General features: G+C 42.4%; 1 protein-coding gene across 26 annotated transcripts in view; it reads right to left on the bottom strand.

The window, feature by feature from the left end:
• Nucleotides 1-295: 295 nt before the first annotated feature.
• Nucleotides 296-16,354, bottom strand: part of kif1aa (kinesin family member 1Aa) — a 37,871-nt gene continuing 21,812 nt past the window's right edge. For 7 of the 26 annotated variants that reach the window (XM_037115151.1, XM_037115168.1, XM_037115163.1 and 4 more), the window contains 24 exons: nt 14,688-14,806; nt 14,480-14,586; nt 14,261-14,396; nt 13,817-13,976; nt 13,622-13,712; nt 13,411-13,529; nt 13,253-13,308; nt 11,817-11,925; nt 11,624-11,690; nt 11,426-11,510; nt 11,240-11,345; nt 9,255-9,281; nt 7,331-7,354; nt 6,762-6,876; nt 6,501-6,634; nt 6,350-6,411; nt 6,124-6,269; nt 5,181-5,369; nt 4,649-4,720; nt 4,419-4,540; nt 4,108-4,251; nt 3,835-4,027; nt 3,611-3,729; nt 296-3,503 (listed from right to left, as the gene is read on the bottom strand). In XM_037115151.1, the coding sequence (XP_036971046.1) occupies nt 3,461-3,503; nt 3,611-3,729; nt 3,835-4,027; nt 4,108-4,251; nt 4,419-4,540; nt 4,649-4,720; nt 5,181-5,369; nt 6,124-6,269; nt 6,350-6,411; nt 6,501-6,634; nt 6,762-6,876; nt 7,331-7,354; nt 9,255-9,281; nt 11,240-11,345; nt 11,426-11,510; nt 11,624-11,690; nt 11,817-11,925; nt 13,253-13,308; nt 13,411-13,529; nt 13,622-13,712; nt 13,817-13,976; nt 14,261-14,396; nt 14,480-14,586; nt 14,688-14,806 (2,545 nt within the window). In that variant the 3' untranslated portion in view covers nt 296-3,460. The remainder of the gene's footprint in view (nt 3,504-3,610; nt 3,730-3,834; nt 4,028-4,107; nt 4,252-4,418; nt 4,541-4,648; nt 4,721-5,180; nt 5,370-6,123; nt 6,270-6,349; nt 6,412-6,500; nt 6,635-6,761; nt 6,877-7,330; nt 7,355-9,254; nt 9,282-11,239; nt 11,346-11,425; nt 11,511-11,623; nt 11,691-11,816; nt 11,926-13,252; nt 13,309-13,410; nt 13,530-13,621; nt 13,713-13,816; nt 13,977-14,260; nt 14,397-14,479; nt 14,587-14,687; nt 14,807-16,354) is intronic. The other 19 variants (XM_037115158.1, XM_037115170.1, XM_037115174.1 and 16 more) reach the window with 8 other exon arrangements.

The following is a 16,354-nucleotide window of genomic DNA, read 5'->3' as shown; positions in this document are numbered from 1 at the left end:
GTATGTATTTGTTGTTGTAAAATGATAAATACATTCTTGGTCGACAGGTATATGTATAAATCTGGCAGCTGTGGCTCAAGGGTAGAGCCAGTGTCTTATTATGGGAAGGTTGCTGGTTTGATTCTCCTGGTCTGCATGCCGAAGTGTCCTTTGGCAAAATACTGAGCCCCAAACTGCTCATGTGCTAGTCGGCACATTGCATCAGCATCTGTCTGAATAACCGTAAATCACTTTCCACAAAAGCGTCTGCTGAATGTAAGTGCAGCAGATTGTATAAAGAAGAGGAGTCCGTTGCTTTGTGTTGCATAATTTCCATGTTTATTTAATATATGACAATGTGTTTAGTGTACACAAACATTTGACGCTAAACTTCCAACACTCAGAGACACTGACTGAACTACTGCCCATTTAAGTTTTTTTCGCAAAATGGGTGCAACTTTATAATACACTGTTCACAGCAATCATGTTTATATACAATGCAAAAAAAAACAACAAAAAAAAATAATTTGAAGAAGAAAAAAAAAATTAAATTCAATGTACCGGTGCAATTTGATAGTGCAAAACAAAACAAAACAGAGAGAGAGAGAGAGAGAGAGAGATTAGATGTGGTAGCACAGAAATGTAAATGATATTCCTTCGAAGGGCAGAGGAGAGATTAGAAAAAGTACATTTTTGTGAAGGCTGTCAAGAGCATGATGGTGCAAGAAGAGTGAGTATGTGACAGTAAGGTAACCTACAGCATTACTCTGTGCGAGATGCGATGCCTAACAGGGCCACGATGAACCAACCTTCTTCCCCCCACACGTCTGTGGACAGATTATTACAGCTACTGTATATCCCACAACCTGCGTTTGGTTCCCTGATGGTACCTACAATCAATAAGGAACCCGACTGTGAAAACCAGAGGACAAGTCAACACAACCACTCCTGCAGAATAAGTATTTTCAAACATCAAAGTACATTCAGTGTGATTTTTTTTTCTTCTTTCTTTCTTTTTTTTTTTTTTTTTCCTGTGACCGCACCAACAGAACTTTGGTTGGTTCAAATGTGACCCACAGAAAACAGGAGCGACAATCTCAACGTAAGAGATCAGACTGGAGTTATTCCCGGGCTCACATTTCAAAACTGGGTTTTAAAGGGAATGAGACAGAAATGAGTGCTTGAGACAGTGTAACGTACAGTACAGCAGGTGCTCCCTCGATGACGGTGCTATAGCTGGATAAAATACAACTGCAGTCTCTGCCGACAATCATTGATCACCCGACTTAAGATATGAACAGACATTTGACTGATTTAAAACAACTACTGACGGTTGTTCAAACATGTAAACTGTAAAATGGTTCCAAAATATGTCCACAACACAGAGAATACTTTTTTTGATCCCAGGTTATATGCATATAGTAGAGTAAGATACTGTGTGAATTATCTAAACAGCAATTCATTGTTAAACCTACGGTGCCAATACATAGAGAAAAAAATTATATTCTTTAATTATTTTTTTTTTATGTCACAGTTTAAGTTTTTTGAGATGGTTTTTTGTTTTTTGGTAAAATGTGATTTCTGTCGTTGAGCGAGCTCTGTAGGCTGGCTGACCTGAGGCACGCTCACCAATCAAACCTCAACACAACTTCACAAACTGGCAAAGTTTTTGATTCGCAGTCATTATCAATGAAATGCTGCAGAAAATTCACGTTCATCAAAGATCAGATGAAGGGATAAGAAACGGTACAGTCTATATTTAAGCCTGACTGCTTAACAGTTGCAGTGATATGCTTTCTAACATTCCCGAAATATAACGAAGCAGGTTTTGTTTAAAGGTATAAACATGAAGTATTCTCCGTTTTATGAATATTCTGTTCTACACGACAGAACATGACATATAAATGAGACCTTGTTGTTTTTTGTTTTGTTTTTTTGCTTGAAGATGAACGTGACAATCATGATGACAAAAGATGAAAAAAAGTGATGTGATATGATCTGCAGACACTTCCAGGACAGTATTATAGCAGCATGAAAGGATGTAGTTTCAAAGCAACTGGTGCAGAGGCATACTGTACAGTATGATTGAAAAGAGAGGCACTACATTTAATCAATATACATTTCATTCAGAAAACCAGCTTCTTATTCCGTACTCTTGAGGAACAGTTTATACTTTTTGATCATTGAACAGGTAGCTTTGTGCAGCTGAGGATGGACAGACCACCTTTAATATTCTCTACCTAAAGATACTGACCTTTTCAGATGTATGTTAGTTGGGGTGGGGGGGGGGGGGGTCAAAGGTCAGCTGGGACTATCCTAATCTTAAGAGGGGATAGTGTTATTCAAGTAATCTTCAGCACAAAGAAAGTGGCCAATCATAAAGTCATTATAATTTACCTACAAGGGGACAAGGTTGTATTATTCAAACATTTAAGGAACTCATATTAAAAAGTGCAGTGTGCAGAAATTGCACGGTACTACTACTTTAGAAATATAAATGTCTTTGTAAATAAATACATGCAGAAATAAATAATAAAGCTGTTAAATATCTAAATATATCACATTTTAAACGAAATGAAAAATTCAGGTCGCGAATGAGATTAAATCGAGAGGATTAATGGTGATGATAACTCGATAACTCGCCGTGTGAATGTAGATACCCTCGGTGCTCCTACGAGTAGCTAAAAACGACATGAACTGATTCAAAAATTGCCACAAGAACATGAAGTCTAGGATGATACGCCATTCCTTTGCCGGGCTGTGTGCGCTAAAAGTTTCGAAGACGTTTTTCAGGAATAGGAGGCAGATTGCTCAAAGTCAAGATTCATGAACCACAAAGAAAAGAGGATTATTCTTAAGCTCAACTGTCGATTTTTTTTTTTCATGTAGCGTGTGTTTTTCTTTTTTTTTAGCAGTACGTTTGTATGCAAACCAGTTTCGACACTGTGTATATAGTCGTAGAGTAGAGTAGAGAACAATCTGCACGTTTGTCTATTTACTGATGCAAATGTAGCAATGAGATCCTCACTGACATGGCAGCTTTTTAGGTAAAAATAAATGTCACTGCTTTTTTCCTTTTTTTTTTTTTTTCCCCCACGGAATAAATGTATAAGGCTTGATGTGTCACTGACAACAACTACAGTACATTACCATACGTATGTAATCTGAGATAAGAAACTGTTGCTACTTCCTCCATTTTTCTTCATTCCGTCCAGCTATGAATAAACTCCAGTACAGTACAGAGACAGCATTTTGAAGAGGTTCTTCAGACTACGAGACTCACACCGCAGCAAAGGCCTGACACGAGATGGGCGCTTTAGGTGCTGAGGACACGAGTGATAAACTGAGAACGCACAGGGGGAGAGATGGTTGTTGGTGACTGTGGCGGGAGGGTCGTGGGGCTCAGCACAAGGGGAGGATAAAGGACAAGGATCTATGTACATCTCAGTCTTTGCGTTTATCTTTCTCTCATTTAATTGGGTCACATCCTCATCTGTCCGGCTCGTCTTCTTGACAGCTTTGACCTGAGAGACAGAAAAAAAAAGGAACAGTTTGTTTTAAAGACACATTCCAGTTATAACTTAGTGTTTACTTTTTACTGTTAAATTATTATTATTATTATTTTTTTAACCTGATAGTTCCAGCGAGGAGGGGATTAAACGCATACAGCCAATCATGCATCTCTTTGTCATTAGTGGCTTGAAGCAATATGCCACGATGTTCTGTACACACGGCGAATGTGTTCGGGGTCTGTTGAAAGAGTGAAGAAAAAGCGGGTTACACCACTCCTGAGGATTTTAAACCAATAACAGGGCATGAAGAGGAGTTTTTGGCAGATTTTGATGAATCACCAACCTTCAGCATTGCCTGCTGGTCCTCACTGTACTCCACCTGGGCAGAGGAGAGGTTGAGGATGGCCCGCTCCACAGTGTCTCTCTCTGTGTTGTAGATGTAGACGTACGGCCGTCGCACGACAACGTAGCGCTTCACCCATCCGTTGGTGTGTGGCTCCAGGAAATGTATGTACCCTTTCTTTGACACAATGGGGCTGCGGAAGTAGATGTGACACACGTGAGTCCAAGAAAGACGCCACAACAGCAAAAACAGATTTTACTGCAGCAAACTCACCTGACTCTAATTTCCTGGATATCAGGGACAAATCTGCGGATCCGAGGTTTGGTGTCGGAGGCTCCACTGACGGATTTCTTGGCCTCTGCGTCCTGCGGTGCGTCAGGACCGGGGCTGACAGCACGAGAGCGAGGCGTAGGAGGTCTGCAGTACAGAAACAATACGTCTACAGCCATAGCAACAAAGGAGCTGCCTGCAGTACGCCTCATGTGAAAAAAAAGCACTTAGTGCTTCAAATTATCCCACTACCAAATAGCTACCAAGGATTAAAACGCATAACAATTACATTAAAAGTACATCTGAGGACCTACCTGAGTTCAGCGTTGCTATAGCAACCCTCAACCAGCGAAGGGCACGTCGATGAGGGTGTGATTGTGTTGAGAGCAGAGATCGAAGCCGAATCTCTTAGCGTTGTAACAGACATTTCTGAGATCTGTGACACACACACACACACACAGATGTCAAATGTAAGGATCTAATCAACCAACATTAATCTGCTTCTTCACACGTGTAGGTATAAATCTGAGTGCTTGAGATCCACCTTGCTTTCACTAGCGCTGACGCACACGTGGCTGTATTCCCGGTTGAAGGAGTGAGTGAGCAGCCGCAAACACTGAAAAAAGGACAGAGGAGCTTTAAAGGGTTAGATACACAATAAGTAAAATCAGATCTGTAATATCATAAAAATCTGAGCGCTATATTTCAACTTGACATAAATACATATACGTCGCTGAACATTTCAACAGATACTGGACATGACGGAGATCATAGAACAGGCCAATCTTCTGCAGCAATAAAATACAGTCAAGGCAGCACTTAAAGGATCCATATTTATTAATGCTGAACTTGACCTAGCTTGACTGCTCTCCCTTATGTGATGTCATATGCAATTCTTTAGGTGGATATATAACAAAAACGACTCCAGATGTTACTGTTGAGTGTATGTGGATCATTTTTTTCCCCCTGAAAAACTAGCATCTATATCATTTTCCCACACTGGAGGTTTCAATCCTGCAAGTTTTCCCTGTAAGTCAAACCTGAAATTCACTACTGACTAAGTAATGATGGCCGACCTTGGCAGCGAGCTCCCTCTGCCTCTCAGTGGTGATTTCTGTACTGTAGCAGACCTCCTGGTCGACCTCGGGGGGCTGTGGAGACTCGTTCATCTCCTCAGAGACGCAGGACAGCAGGGACTCCTGGCCCATGAGCAAGGTAGACTCCAGTTTCTCCCTCAGCAGGAGGTAATGTTTGGTCTTCTCCACCTGAGAGGGCAGGGAAAAACATCACAGTCATTGAGAACAGACATGGTCCCTCGCTTAGAGAAAACTATACTACTGTGTTATTCCCAAAAGCAAGTGACTTCTGGGAATAGTACAACACAGGAAATACTTCCAGTCTGGTTTCCATCAGAGGGGGAGCAGAGATGTTTCTCTACGCTGCTTTCAGCACCATGAGCCATATACTTTTATTAGATAGTCTGAGGAAATGGCTTAGGATATCTGATACTGAGTAACTTTTTAATGGTTTTCTTCCTATTTTTATAATCATATTTATATCCACTGCTGTCTGATTGTGCTCCTCTGCCTTGTGGAGTTCCTCAAGGATCAATCCTGGGTCCTGTCTTATTCTCCTGGCCGTGTCTCTTATCATTCCAGTTTTATGAATTTGTGAAACCTGAGGAAATTTCGAATCTGACTACATTTCATACTTTTCTCATCATGTTTCAGAGTTATATAACAAAAAAACAGCAGTTGGGTTAGTACCTGGCTTCTAACTCCAAAGTTAAGTTCATGAAAACTCACAGCTATTTTATATTCCTAGTTGAGCTTGAAGAAGTCAAGTTCTGTTATATTCATGAAGAAACACTGCAACATGCAGCCAAGAAGCTTTCACACAATTAGGTCAAGATTCTGCAGCGTTATTATCTCACAGTTTGCAAATATGATCATACGATAGTCTTTCATGCTCCAGAGCTTTCCTTTAATTATCTAAAATAATACAAGTCGTCTCACTTACATCTTGAAGAAGGCTAAGTTTCTCTAACTCCCACTGGTGGTCCAGAATGAGGCTGTCACTCCGGGGCCTCCATCCAGCCAGGTTCTCCTCTCCACGGACGTAGGCCACTGAGGTGTCCAGCACCCGCCTGCGTCTCCTCTGCATACCTGGTGTGGACAGGTGCACAATTAGACCACGTTGCAGAGGCGAGCTTGATGCAAAACAGAACGTGTGTCTCGACTCTCACCTGGGCTTCCTGCATCTGCCAAGTTACACAGGCTGACCTCGTAAACTCCAGTTACACGGTTTCTAGAAAGAGAAACAACACCGAGCTCTTTACGGAGAAAGACCACAGGAGATACTTGATTGTCATTCAGATACTGAAGTGTGGCACTCACCCATCTGCCGCTCTCAGGCTTCCCGTACCAAAAAGGTTTCGGATTGAGCGGGAGGCCGAAAGCTTTGCGTCTCGTGAATAAAACACCATGCAGATATCTTTGGTTATGACTGCGGGCTGGGTGCAGTTCTCCATCTGCAATTGATAGAAGTGAAAGGTTTCCAACACTGATCCTTCAGATGAATTCACACATCACCTCTGATACAGCGAGACCTATTTCTGCCTCTCATGAATACAGGCTCTGTACTGTACTGTGCTATACCTCCAAGTAGGCAGAGAGGGTCATGTAGATCTTCTCCCCATATGGAGTGACTCGGTTTAGCAGCAGGGAGTTGTGCATGGAGCTATCCCAAGCTGCCTCGAAGCGGTAGAAAGTCCTGAGGTTTCCATCCGAGTGAGAAGAAAATGAAATGAGTTAGCAGTCAAACTTCAGTCCTTCCAGCTGAACAAGACATTATTTCAAACTAACAACAGAGATGTTAATGTAAAAATCAAGATACATAGACACTATACTTAAATAATCAAAATTACTATATTTAAAGACTAATTCAATATGAATGTTACATCTTAAATATTATACATAATTCATTAAAAAATGGCACTGAGCAGTATCTGAACATTTTAGTAGATGTTCTTTAAAATCTAAGTGCACCAAAAGTGCTAATGAAATGTTTTGTGCATGCAACAGGCTGACTAATTTGATGATCTGCTTTGTAAAAAGTTCACAGAAAAGCAAAAGACAGCTGAGGTGACTATTAGTACAGAAAAAAGTGAAGGGGGAGGGGAGATGAGGGACAGCCAGACGGGATGAGGGACAGGGCAGTGAAATACCTATGGTCAAGTTCCAAGGAAATGCTGTGAAAGAAGAAATCAGCAAAAGAATAGAAAGTGAGAGTCAGGAAGTATGTTGTGGTTGTGCGCTTGTGTGCCTGGGATGGTGTTTGTCTGTTTTTTTCACACTGTTATCTCGTTATGTAAACACTGCCATAGATTGTGCAGCTCACCCAGAAGAGACCGTTGGGAAATCCAGTGAGAGGGTCTGATCGACTCCTCTCATCCTGTCCTACCAGTGCAGAAAGTCAAATAACAGCATATGGCCGTTCCTCGAGCAAAGTGCTGCTATCTGTTACGCTTCTGATTTCCTTAGTTTACCTTAATGTACATGATTTTTTTTTTAATTTTTCTCCAGAGGGGAAAATAATCACATGCTGAAACCAGTTATTCCTTTGGCCTGCATCCCAGAACGGCCAATCCAAACAAAAGTATTGTAAGGACACTAATGTTTCTGTAAGCCATAAAAACTGACTCCTCATGAGGTTTAGATGTTTGGGCCCTCTGGTCCTGGACTGAGGTGACCTTGTGGGAAAGCGAACAATGTTTCACCCATAAGAAAGAAAAACAGCAACGCGCTGAGTTGACTCACTGCTCCTTTCTGTGACTGAAGGGGAGATTCAGCGTAGACGCGGCCTGTTTTTAAGTAATTAGCAAGTGCATTAACACACACACACACACACACACACACACACACACACACACACACACACAGTCATACATGAAACGCTCACACTTCTTTTCCAGTAGTAGAAAACTGTCAGCTTACACTACAAGGAAGCAATTTCCTCTTTGCACTACACCAACATGTGCTTCTCTGTGTTTTACTACCTCCTAAAAATGCGGCAGCCAGGATTGAAGTCATGCTGCTGGCCGAACATGTGAGGAGCCGTTTGTTTCTGGTGCTTGGCAAGAGTGTCGCCGAGGTACGAGCAAGATTCAAAAGTATTCACAACATCGCAGCAATTTTGGGCTAAGTGCTACTGGTGAGGTAATGGTTCACTGGATTACATTTTAATAGCTGCATTTGAATGCGGTGCCAGAGCGGGTACTGTAAATGATGTGATCCATATTACAGCGCTTGAGTAATAGTGTTCCTGTTAATATTGTGTAGCTGTGATGGGAAGTGCTCTCTGTCTCTCTGGGGTTGCATGTAACTAACAAAAACATATTCATGGAATCAAAATATTGCTTCACTGCAAAGGTCAACAATATGAAATTCATAAACAGAGTGGAGAGAGAGAGGACTGTAGAAAAATGGCTTGTTTTTCCAGCTTTTTATGAATATTCAAGCTAAGGACAGGATCTCATTGCCTTTGTTGCTTCAGCTTAACTGTGCAGTGAAAATGGATCACTATCACCACCTGCTGGCGAGAAGCACTAACCCCTCTTGCTCATACTGAAATCTTTCAGTTCAACCGCTGTAAACAGAACAAAAGGAGAATTCATTGACTTGACGGCAGCATTTTTAAAATTCCCTTCTCCTACCCCGAAAGTCGAATGCAAGAGTGACCAAATGTTGTTGGACTTTCTTAAATCAGCAACTGCTGAAGTGAAAACAGGGAGTTTGATACTGGCCCCACGACACCTCCAGCAGAGACACAGTCATAGGACAGTCGACGCGAAGCAAAGCGAGCCATGCAGACCCAGTCCACCATAAACCGCAGCCTGATAACAGAACAAACACACACCCAGCGCAGCAGAGAACCGGGGACATGCAGAACCACACCCCATCACTTCTCATGAGAGGGAGAAAACAAAGAGGCACAGATGAATTGCTGACAGTAATGGCAGAGTAGGAGAGGAGAGGGTAACAAAATCACCGGAGGCTGAGAAGGAATGACAGGGTGTAGAGGACGTTACAGAGACTGGGTGATGTGTTTTGTGTAACTTAAGAGCATGAGAAGAGAGGCAAATAATATACCTAGGCATGTCCGAATCAAGAAACTGTCTGCAAAAGCAAAAAACAACATTCCGTTAGTGGACTGGAGGGAGAAAAATGTTAGCATCCATATATACTTTGATGTTAGTCTGGGCAGAGACCACACTGGACCACAGCCTGACCCGGTGCTGAGCCCTTACAGCCAATTCTAGGCCACTGAGGCCACAACAGGAAAAACACTGAGGGCTGAAAACCCCAGGGGTGCAGCACCATGGTCAAAGAGAGGCGGGTCGAGCAGGGCCTCTGGACAGGGCTGCAGGGAGCGCTGGGCTGCTTTTAACTGAAACTCAGTAATCACAGGTCTTTGGGAAGGTGCTGCTCATTTTGTTAGGTTTGTTTGGAGGGTGATTGGAAAAGCATAGGGATTAAGCATATGAGCCAAAATCATACGTTATCTAGCAAAAAAAAAAAAAAAAAAAAAAGTCACACATTTAGCTAGCACAGTATAATAATTTGGGCCGAATATACACAGATATTTGTCCACATCATACATTACAAATATACTTTAAAGACATACTATTCTATACAATCTGCCACTAGGAGTTATTAGGTGTTAATGGTAAGTGATTTTGCATGTTAAAACACAAACTAATGAAGAGTTATTATTGGCTTTTATGCCAGTAATGACTGTACTTCTTGAATGAACATGTTAACTCCATAGCATGTCAGGTTTTCAAAACACAAGCTCCCATTATGGGGCGACTCATGGAGACTTGAAAGAAACATACTGCCCTCTACTGGCTGTAGATATTGCAGAAAACAAAATAAAACAAACATATTTTAGCCCCCAAACTCAAGAATTGTTGTCTCTATAAGACATCACAGTTACAAAGAGCTAGATAATCTGTTTTGTCCTATGATGAATCTAAAGACGTGAGCAAAAACATTCAGGGTAAAATGTCAGTATATTAACATTTATTTTCGTGTAGTTTCACTCAGGCTGACGATCCTCGCTGCTGCTCTACAAGAGAGGCTGCACCCAGAAACACCGTTTTCACGGCCACATTTCATACTGTGACTTGAACAATGTTCTATCTATAGGCTGTTATTCTTAAATATCAACAATTAATCAAAGGATTTATCGTAGAAAGTCATGATGAAATGCTGTATCTCCAATGTACACCCAGATATTGAGTCCAAATACATATTTACTGATTTTACATTACCTGCAGTGACACATACTGCTAGATAAATCAAAATAACATGCAGTTTAATTGGGTTAATTTAACTTAAGTGTTCATTCAGCAGCCTCTTGAAGTCTAAAGCAGGTCAGAGTTGGTGTTAGTGGATCCAATCATGGGCGAGAGATGAGACGTTGAGAGGTGAGGTGATAAACAAGGTGAGATGCAACATGTACGGTCCACTGACCAAACAACAAACAGCACAGACCAACATGGAGGGTCGCATAGCCAGCATGGACAAGTGAGTTAGTTACTACTCATCGGTGGCAGATTTAGGTTTAAAAAAAAAACTACTCAAGGGAAATTTGACTGAATTGCTAATGGTCACTCTGGATTTTGTTTGTGTGTCCTCCTGCAGTCAGAGAGAGGAAACTATACTCATGCATACACAATAACAAGGATTAAAGAAACACAAAATAACAAATTGTGCCTTTTCTGTCATGCTTTTTTTTTTTTTTTTTCTTTTTTCAAAACCCCATTTTAACATGTACAGCTGGTTCATTGTGCCATGCATTTGCACGTGTGCCGTATTCCAGCGCAGGAGCTGCCACAGCAGTACTTAAGTAAAGTTGACACAAAGAAAAATCAGATCCATAAAGTGGTTTCCAAATTCAGCAATGCTGCCACAACCTTAGATATAAACAAACATATCTGAGGATATATGGTGAAATCCATATCATACCATATAGATTCAAAGAATGAAACATTTAAACGGTGGACTGGCCTGATGTTATGCCGCATTTGCAAAAGATATGACTTCCATCCAATGTCTACAGCAGTACGTACCGGTCGTCTTGCAGGGGCCTCACATACCCAGCAGACAAGATGTTGAGGGAGAGAATATTGGGGTCGATGATGGTCTCGTCAGCTTCAGGGGTGTTGCGAAGACGTCCTAGGAAAAGCACAAGTGACTCATTTAGATCAGCTCCTAGTCATGGCAATCATCACGGTTGGTCCGAAAACTGAACTTACCCACAACAAGCTCTCGGATGTCCTTCCACTCAATGTCACCTCCTGACTCATGCACGATGGTAACAGTGACTCTCCTCTGGAGGCCCTGTGGTTGCCAAGAACAACCAGGAGAGATGGAAATAAAAAGAGGCGTGGTTACGTTCAATTCCTTTTAAAACATCTCAGATGTTATATTGGCTCACAGTGTGACTGACAGACCTGGTGCAGTAGGAATGTGCCATGACAAGGCATTCCCCCTCTGTGGTCCACCACTGCAGGGATGTAGCTGAAAAGGACACAGATGAAAACAAGCTTCATTTTATTGTGCCAGTGATGAGCAGCGCTGGAGGCATTTGGTCCAAATGGATCATTATACTTTGTGGAAAGCTCAGGTACGACAGAGGACACTCACTCTCCATTGGCCTCCAGCTCGCAGATCTCAAAGAATACCATGAGATCATATTTGCTGTGGCAGGGTCCTGCCTGTGGGCGGGTCATGGCTGTCAGCTTAGTGGCAGGTACTGCGTTGCAAAGGGAGATAGAGAGGGTGAGACAGGTTGAGGGTGGTCTGGGAGAGGACTAGTGTCTAACAGCAGAGTGCTGCTCTAACCTACAAAGGAAAGAAAAAGGGAAGAAGAAAGGAAATCAGTGATGCAGGGAAAGTCCTGCAGAAGGAGCTAATTTCCTCCTGAAAAAGTATACGCATTTTATAACTCTGCAGTCCTCATTTAAAGGAGAACACCACTAAAATTCCTAAATAAAATCTTTGTTTCTTGAGATGGTTTTGCTATTTGAGATGTATTCATTAACCTGTGCTAGCTCCGGCTCTTTAACAGTATTCCCCTTTACAACTATCTGTTATTGATCTTCTTTGTTTGGTAAATACTGTTAATTGGCTGCATTCCTCGAATTTAAGGTACTGTAGTTCCCCAAAAGCAGTTTGCAGTTAAGCCAGAAATTGTGTCTACAAGTTTACAGTATAAATGTACAGCGTAGATAACATCCCCATCCCATTCAAGAAGAGCTCAAGGAGGGAACTGCAAGGAAAAATCCACCACGCAGGTTGAGAGTAAACACACGTAACACCAGAGAGCCAATCCAGTGGAATCCTGATACAGAAAACTGTCTTTTATATCAAATAGTTTCATTTTTAAAACTATATTACAGGCTCACCGGTCTGTGACCAGCAGTACCTGTAATATAAACTATAGCAGGTAGATTTTGTTCTTTTTCGTGACACTTTATCTCTACAGGAAGGTCACAGGGTCAGTTACAGAACATCAAACCAGCAGCGGGAAGGACTTCTGTGTTACATTTGAGCCGTTATTCAGTAAAAGTGATGCTTTAATGTAACACACTGTGCTCTCTGAGATATCTTTTAATGAATTAACTGTAACGTGGCATCACGGTCACTGAGCTTTAGTGCAGTTTTAAAGTCACACCAAGATAAACACTTGATATAAAAAGGCTTTCGGTCACAGGATTCTCTTGGATCTGACATCAGTAACCAACCCGGCTTCTGAGCTTTAATAACTGAACAGATAGAGATGGGTGGCGCTGTCAGCTGAGCTCGCTCGTTTCCTTCCAGTAGGAAGGAAGCAGCCAACCCAGCGGCAGACAGAGCGTGGCCTGACAACGAGTCCACCAGCGCACCATTCAACACATCTGGGACCAGGTATCGGATCAGGTCCAGCGATTTCTCCCGTTCCGGCGAGGCATCAGAATCAACTGCTCATACCCAACAACATGAAGCTAAGATGACATGACTTGCACGGAGACCAGTACAAAGACAATACAACATAAATAAATGGAGGAATTCAAGCAAAGTCATTCAAGCACTGAGTTTACCTGGTTTGGACAGAGGCATCACTCGAGGGAACTGTCTTCTGCAGGGACGCAGCGGACTGGTGGTTGAAACAACAACACGTCACGTGTCAGTTTATTCAAAAACACAACAGTATACATCATATCTTTGTCTGTGCAGTAATGATTTTATCGGCAGGTACCTGATGACGTCTTTACAGAGAGGAAGGAAAGGCTGTTTCTGGTAGTGTCCAAAAACCTCAAACACAATTGGCTGAGTCTTGATGTAGTCGACGAAGGATTTAGTAACTTCAACGGCAATCTGCAGAAACAACACGGGTGATGTTTAAGCATTTGATCCGGTGAAACTCGACTCAACTCATCATTGTACAGGATCCGGTTGGTGCTTCTTACATTCTGCACATGGTAGAAGCCTAGAGGGGGGCCACGCCCCGTGTTTTTAAGGGGCTCAGTGGAGAAGGCCTCATCATGGCGGTGGATGAAACTGAAAATTACAAAAAATATAATTATTGTGAATTTCCAAACACAATATGATAAATACTGGCACTCATGGAAGTAAAAATAAAACCATCTTGATGAACTGCTCACTTGAACTGGCAGAAGATGTCGGCGTATTCTGCAGAGATGCTGGAGGCTTGCAGGACGGTGACCCTGAAGGTAAAGACGTTACCGATCCTCAGGTGCTCAAGCGCGTCAAGTGGAGCGTCCAGACTGGCCTTCAGCGGAGCCTCCACCTCATCTGCACCAGCTGGGAGGAACGCAGAAATAAACAGTTTAATGTCCGCATTCAAGGTGGCCGGCCAAGTCGAGCCGATCGTCAGTGAACCACAGCTTAGATTCAGGACACAGGGGTCTTCATTTTGGACCAGTGTTGGCCCTAAGAACCCAGACCATCTTGAGTCTGACGGCATCACTTTGGCAGCTAGGTGTGCCAGATATAGGCCACTGTTTGGCCACGTGGGACGCAACATTCACACATTCTCTCACCCAAACATTCAACACATCCAACCATTCACACGAAAGTATGATTACCCGCACATGTGTTGTTGTTGACCTCATCAGCTGACGGTACCATTTCTGCGTTCTGCCCTTCACCTTCCACAATACGAAGCTCCTCCTGGGATATCCCAGTACGGGACAGTCCGACAGAGCAGGTCTCTGACTGAAACTACAAGAGAAAGGTGCAAAACAGACTGATTAGCATCTTGAGAGGTGAATCCTGTATGTGCTACATACGGAAACTTTCTCTACCTTTTCATATTGCTGATCCTCAAATGAGATTTTGGCAGTGCCGGACTGCCTCACTCCTGAGCCGTAGTCGGGAGCTTCCTCATCAGCTGGAGGGAAACACAAAGCACCTTCACTTCACTCCCTCAAGAAGTCCCACACAGCTTGCCCTTTTCAAAGCCCTTCACGCCCTTTGTCTCAGTAGCGGAGATGCTAAGGATCCGAGCCTTACCTGATATGGCCTGCACCGCCACTCGGAGGAAGCCCTTCACTTCTCCCTTCTCGCTGACGATGGCCACGCGGTGGACGAGAGGAACTGGGTACAGCAGGTTACTCAGATAAACAAAAGCCCTGAAGAGGAAGGCGGAAGGCAGAGAGAAATGGCAGAAGATTAAAAACAAACGAAGCAAAGGAAGACGCCTCAGACTTTATAATATTTCACTGGACTGGACAACAGAACACAGAGCTGCAAAGCAACCAAACAGAAGCTGGGACTGCTCTTGCGATGGCCATGGCTGCCCTTTACTATCGCTTTGTTGGGGCTTGTCCTCACCATCTATAACTAATGACATTCTCAGGACAATAATAATAATGGGTAACATGCAGTTAACCTTTGTATTGTACTGGTGAAAGCCTGGTGAGGTTAAGGAGCATGTGGGTAAGGGTCAACTCATCTTAAAATACTGTAATCCAGCTCACTACTATGCTGGAGAGCAGATAGTTTTCCTCATGATTTTATTCGTGAAATTAAGTTTCCTTTTTTGTGTTATCCAATGATTATACACTACTGCACTAACATGTGCATCTTAAAGTGCCTCAATATGAAAACACTACGCTACATATCAAATGTACAGAGCCCAGAGGACCACTTGAGGCACATCGTATTAGCATTAGATTTGAAAATACTTCAGGGGCAGTGACTAACTTGTGAGAGTATACATCTGGGAACAACTGCTCTTTCTCTGTCTTTTTCAATCTCTACACTTCAGCTACAGCTCTTGAGCTTGCAGTCAAGGACCACAGTAGGGGTAGACATTTAAGGGTGGAGAGTGTAAAAAAAGGGACAGGCTTATGACAAGATTGGTGAGGTGCAAAGAAGGCATGCTCAGGACAAAAAACGGGTGAACAAAAATGCTTTCTCGACTCAAAGGAATCAAAAGCAAATGGAACAGAAATCATCATACGGCACATGGCTCAGCTTGAATTAAAAAAAAAAAAAAAAAAGAAAAAAAATACTGCCAACAGCTTGATATATTGTGTGCTACACCAAAAAAAAAAAAAAAAACAACGAATGACATCAGAAATCATAGAGCACCTCCTGGGTCGAAGTGATAATTTGTGCAAAGGAGGGGCACTGGTTCATCATCAGACGTATTCAAGTAAAAAAATTGACAAAAAAGGTCAAAATGAAAAGACTTGTGCTCTGGCATGCCTAAAAGAGACAGCTGCAGTAGAAACCAGCTCTTTCATCTTGAGATTTTGAGTCTTCCTTGAACACCATTTTGCTATTTTTTTAATTTTTTTTCATACGACTGATTTCCAGACTCGCTCGTTCTTATTCAGGTTTCACAGCGTGGTGAGAACATTTCACTGTGGGTTCCTGTGTTATGCAAATCAGAACCTGAATATACTCCATGAGACATGTCAGCGCTTCGGCTCGTGAATAGTCGTCTTTGAAAGCCGCTAGTTTGCATTTCGCCACTCATACGTGAGACACACACCTCAAGCAGCCGTTGAGCATCAACTTTGCTTGGATTTCCATGAAAACAAGGGGAATGAACTGACCCACTCTGAGCTGATACAAAGGTATCGTTTTATACGAATCGAATTGAAATATGCAGGTGAAGCGTTTTAGTTGAAGCTAATGCGAAAAAACAGCTAGCAAAGAAACAAACAAAA

The sequence above is a fragment of the Acanthopagrus latus genome, chromosome 11, assembly GCF_904848185.1.
Source record: "Acanthopagrus latus isolate v.2019 chromosome 11, fAcaLat1.1, whole genome shotgun sequence".
NCBI classification, from domain to species: domain Eukaryota; kingdom Metazoa; phylum Chordata; class Actinopteri; order Spariformes; family Sparidae; genus Acanthopagrus; species Acanthopagrus latus.
Note: the sequence above shows the minus strand (reverse complement) of the source record. Positions and strands in the feature narration are given on the sequence as shown.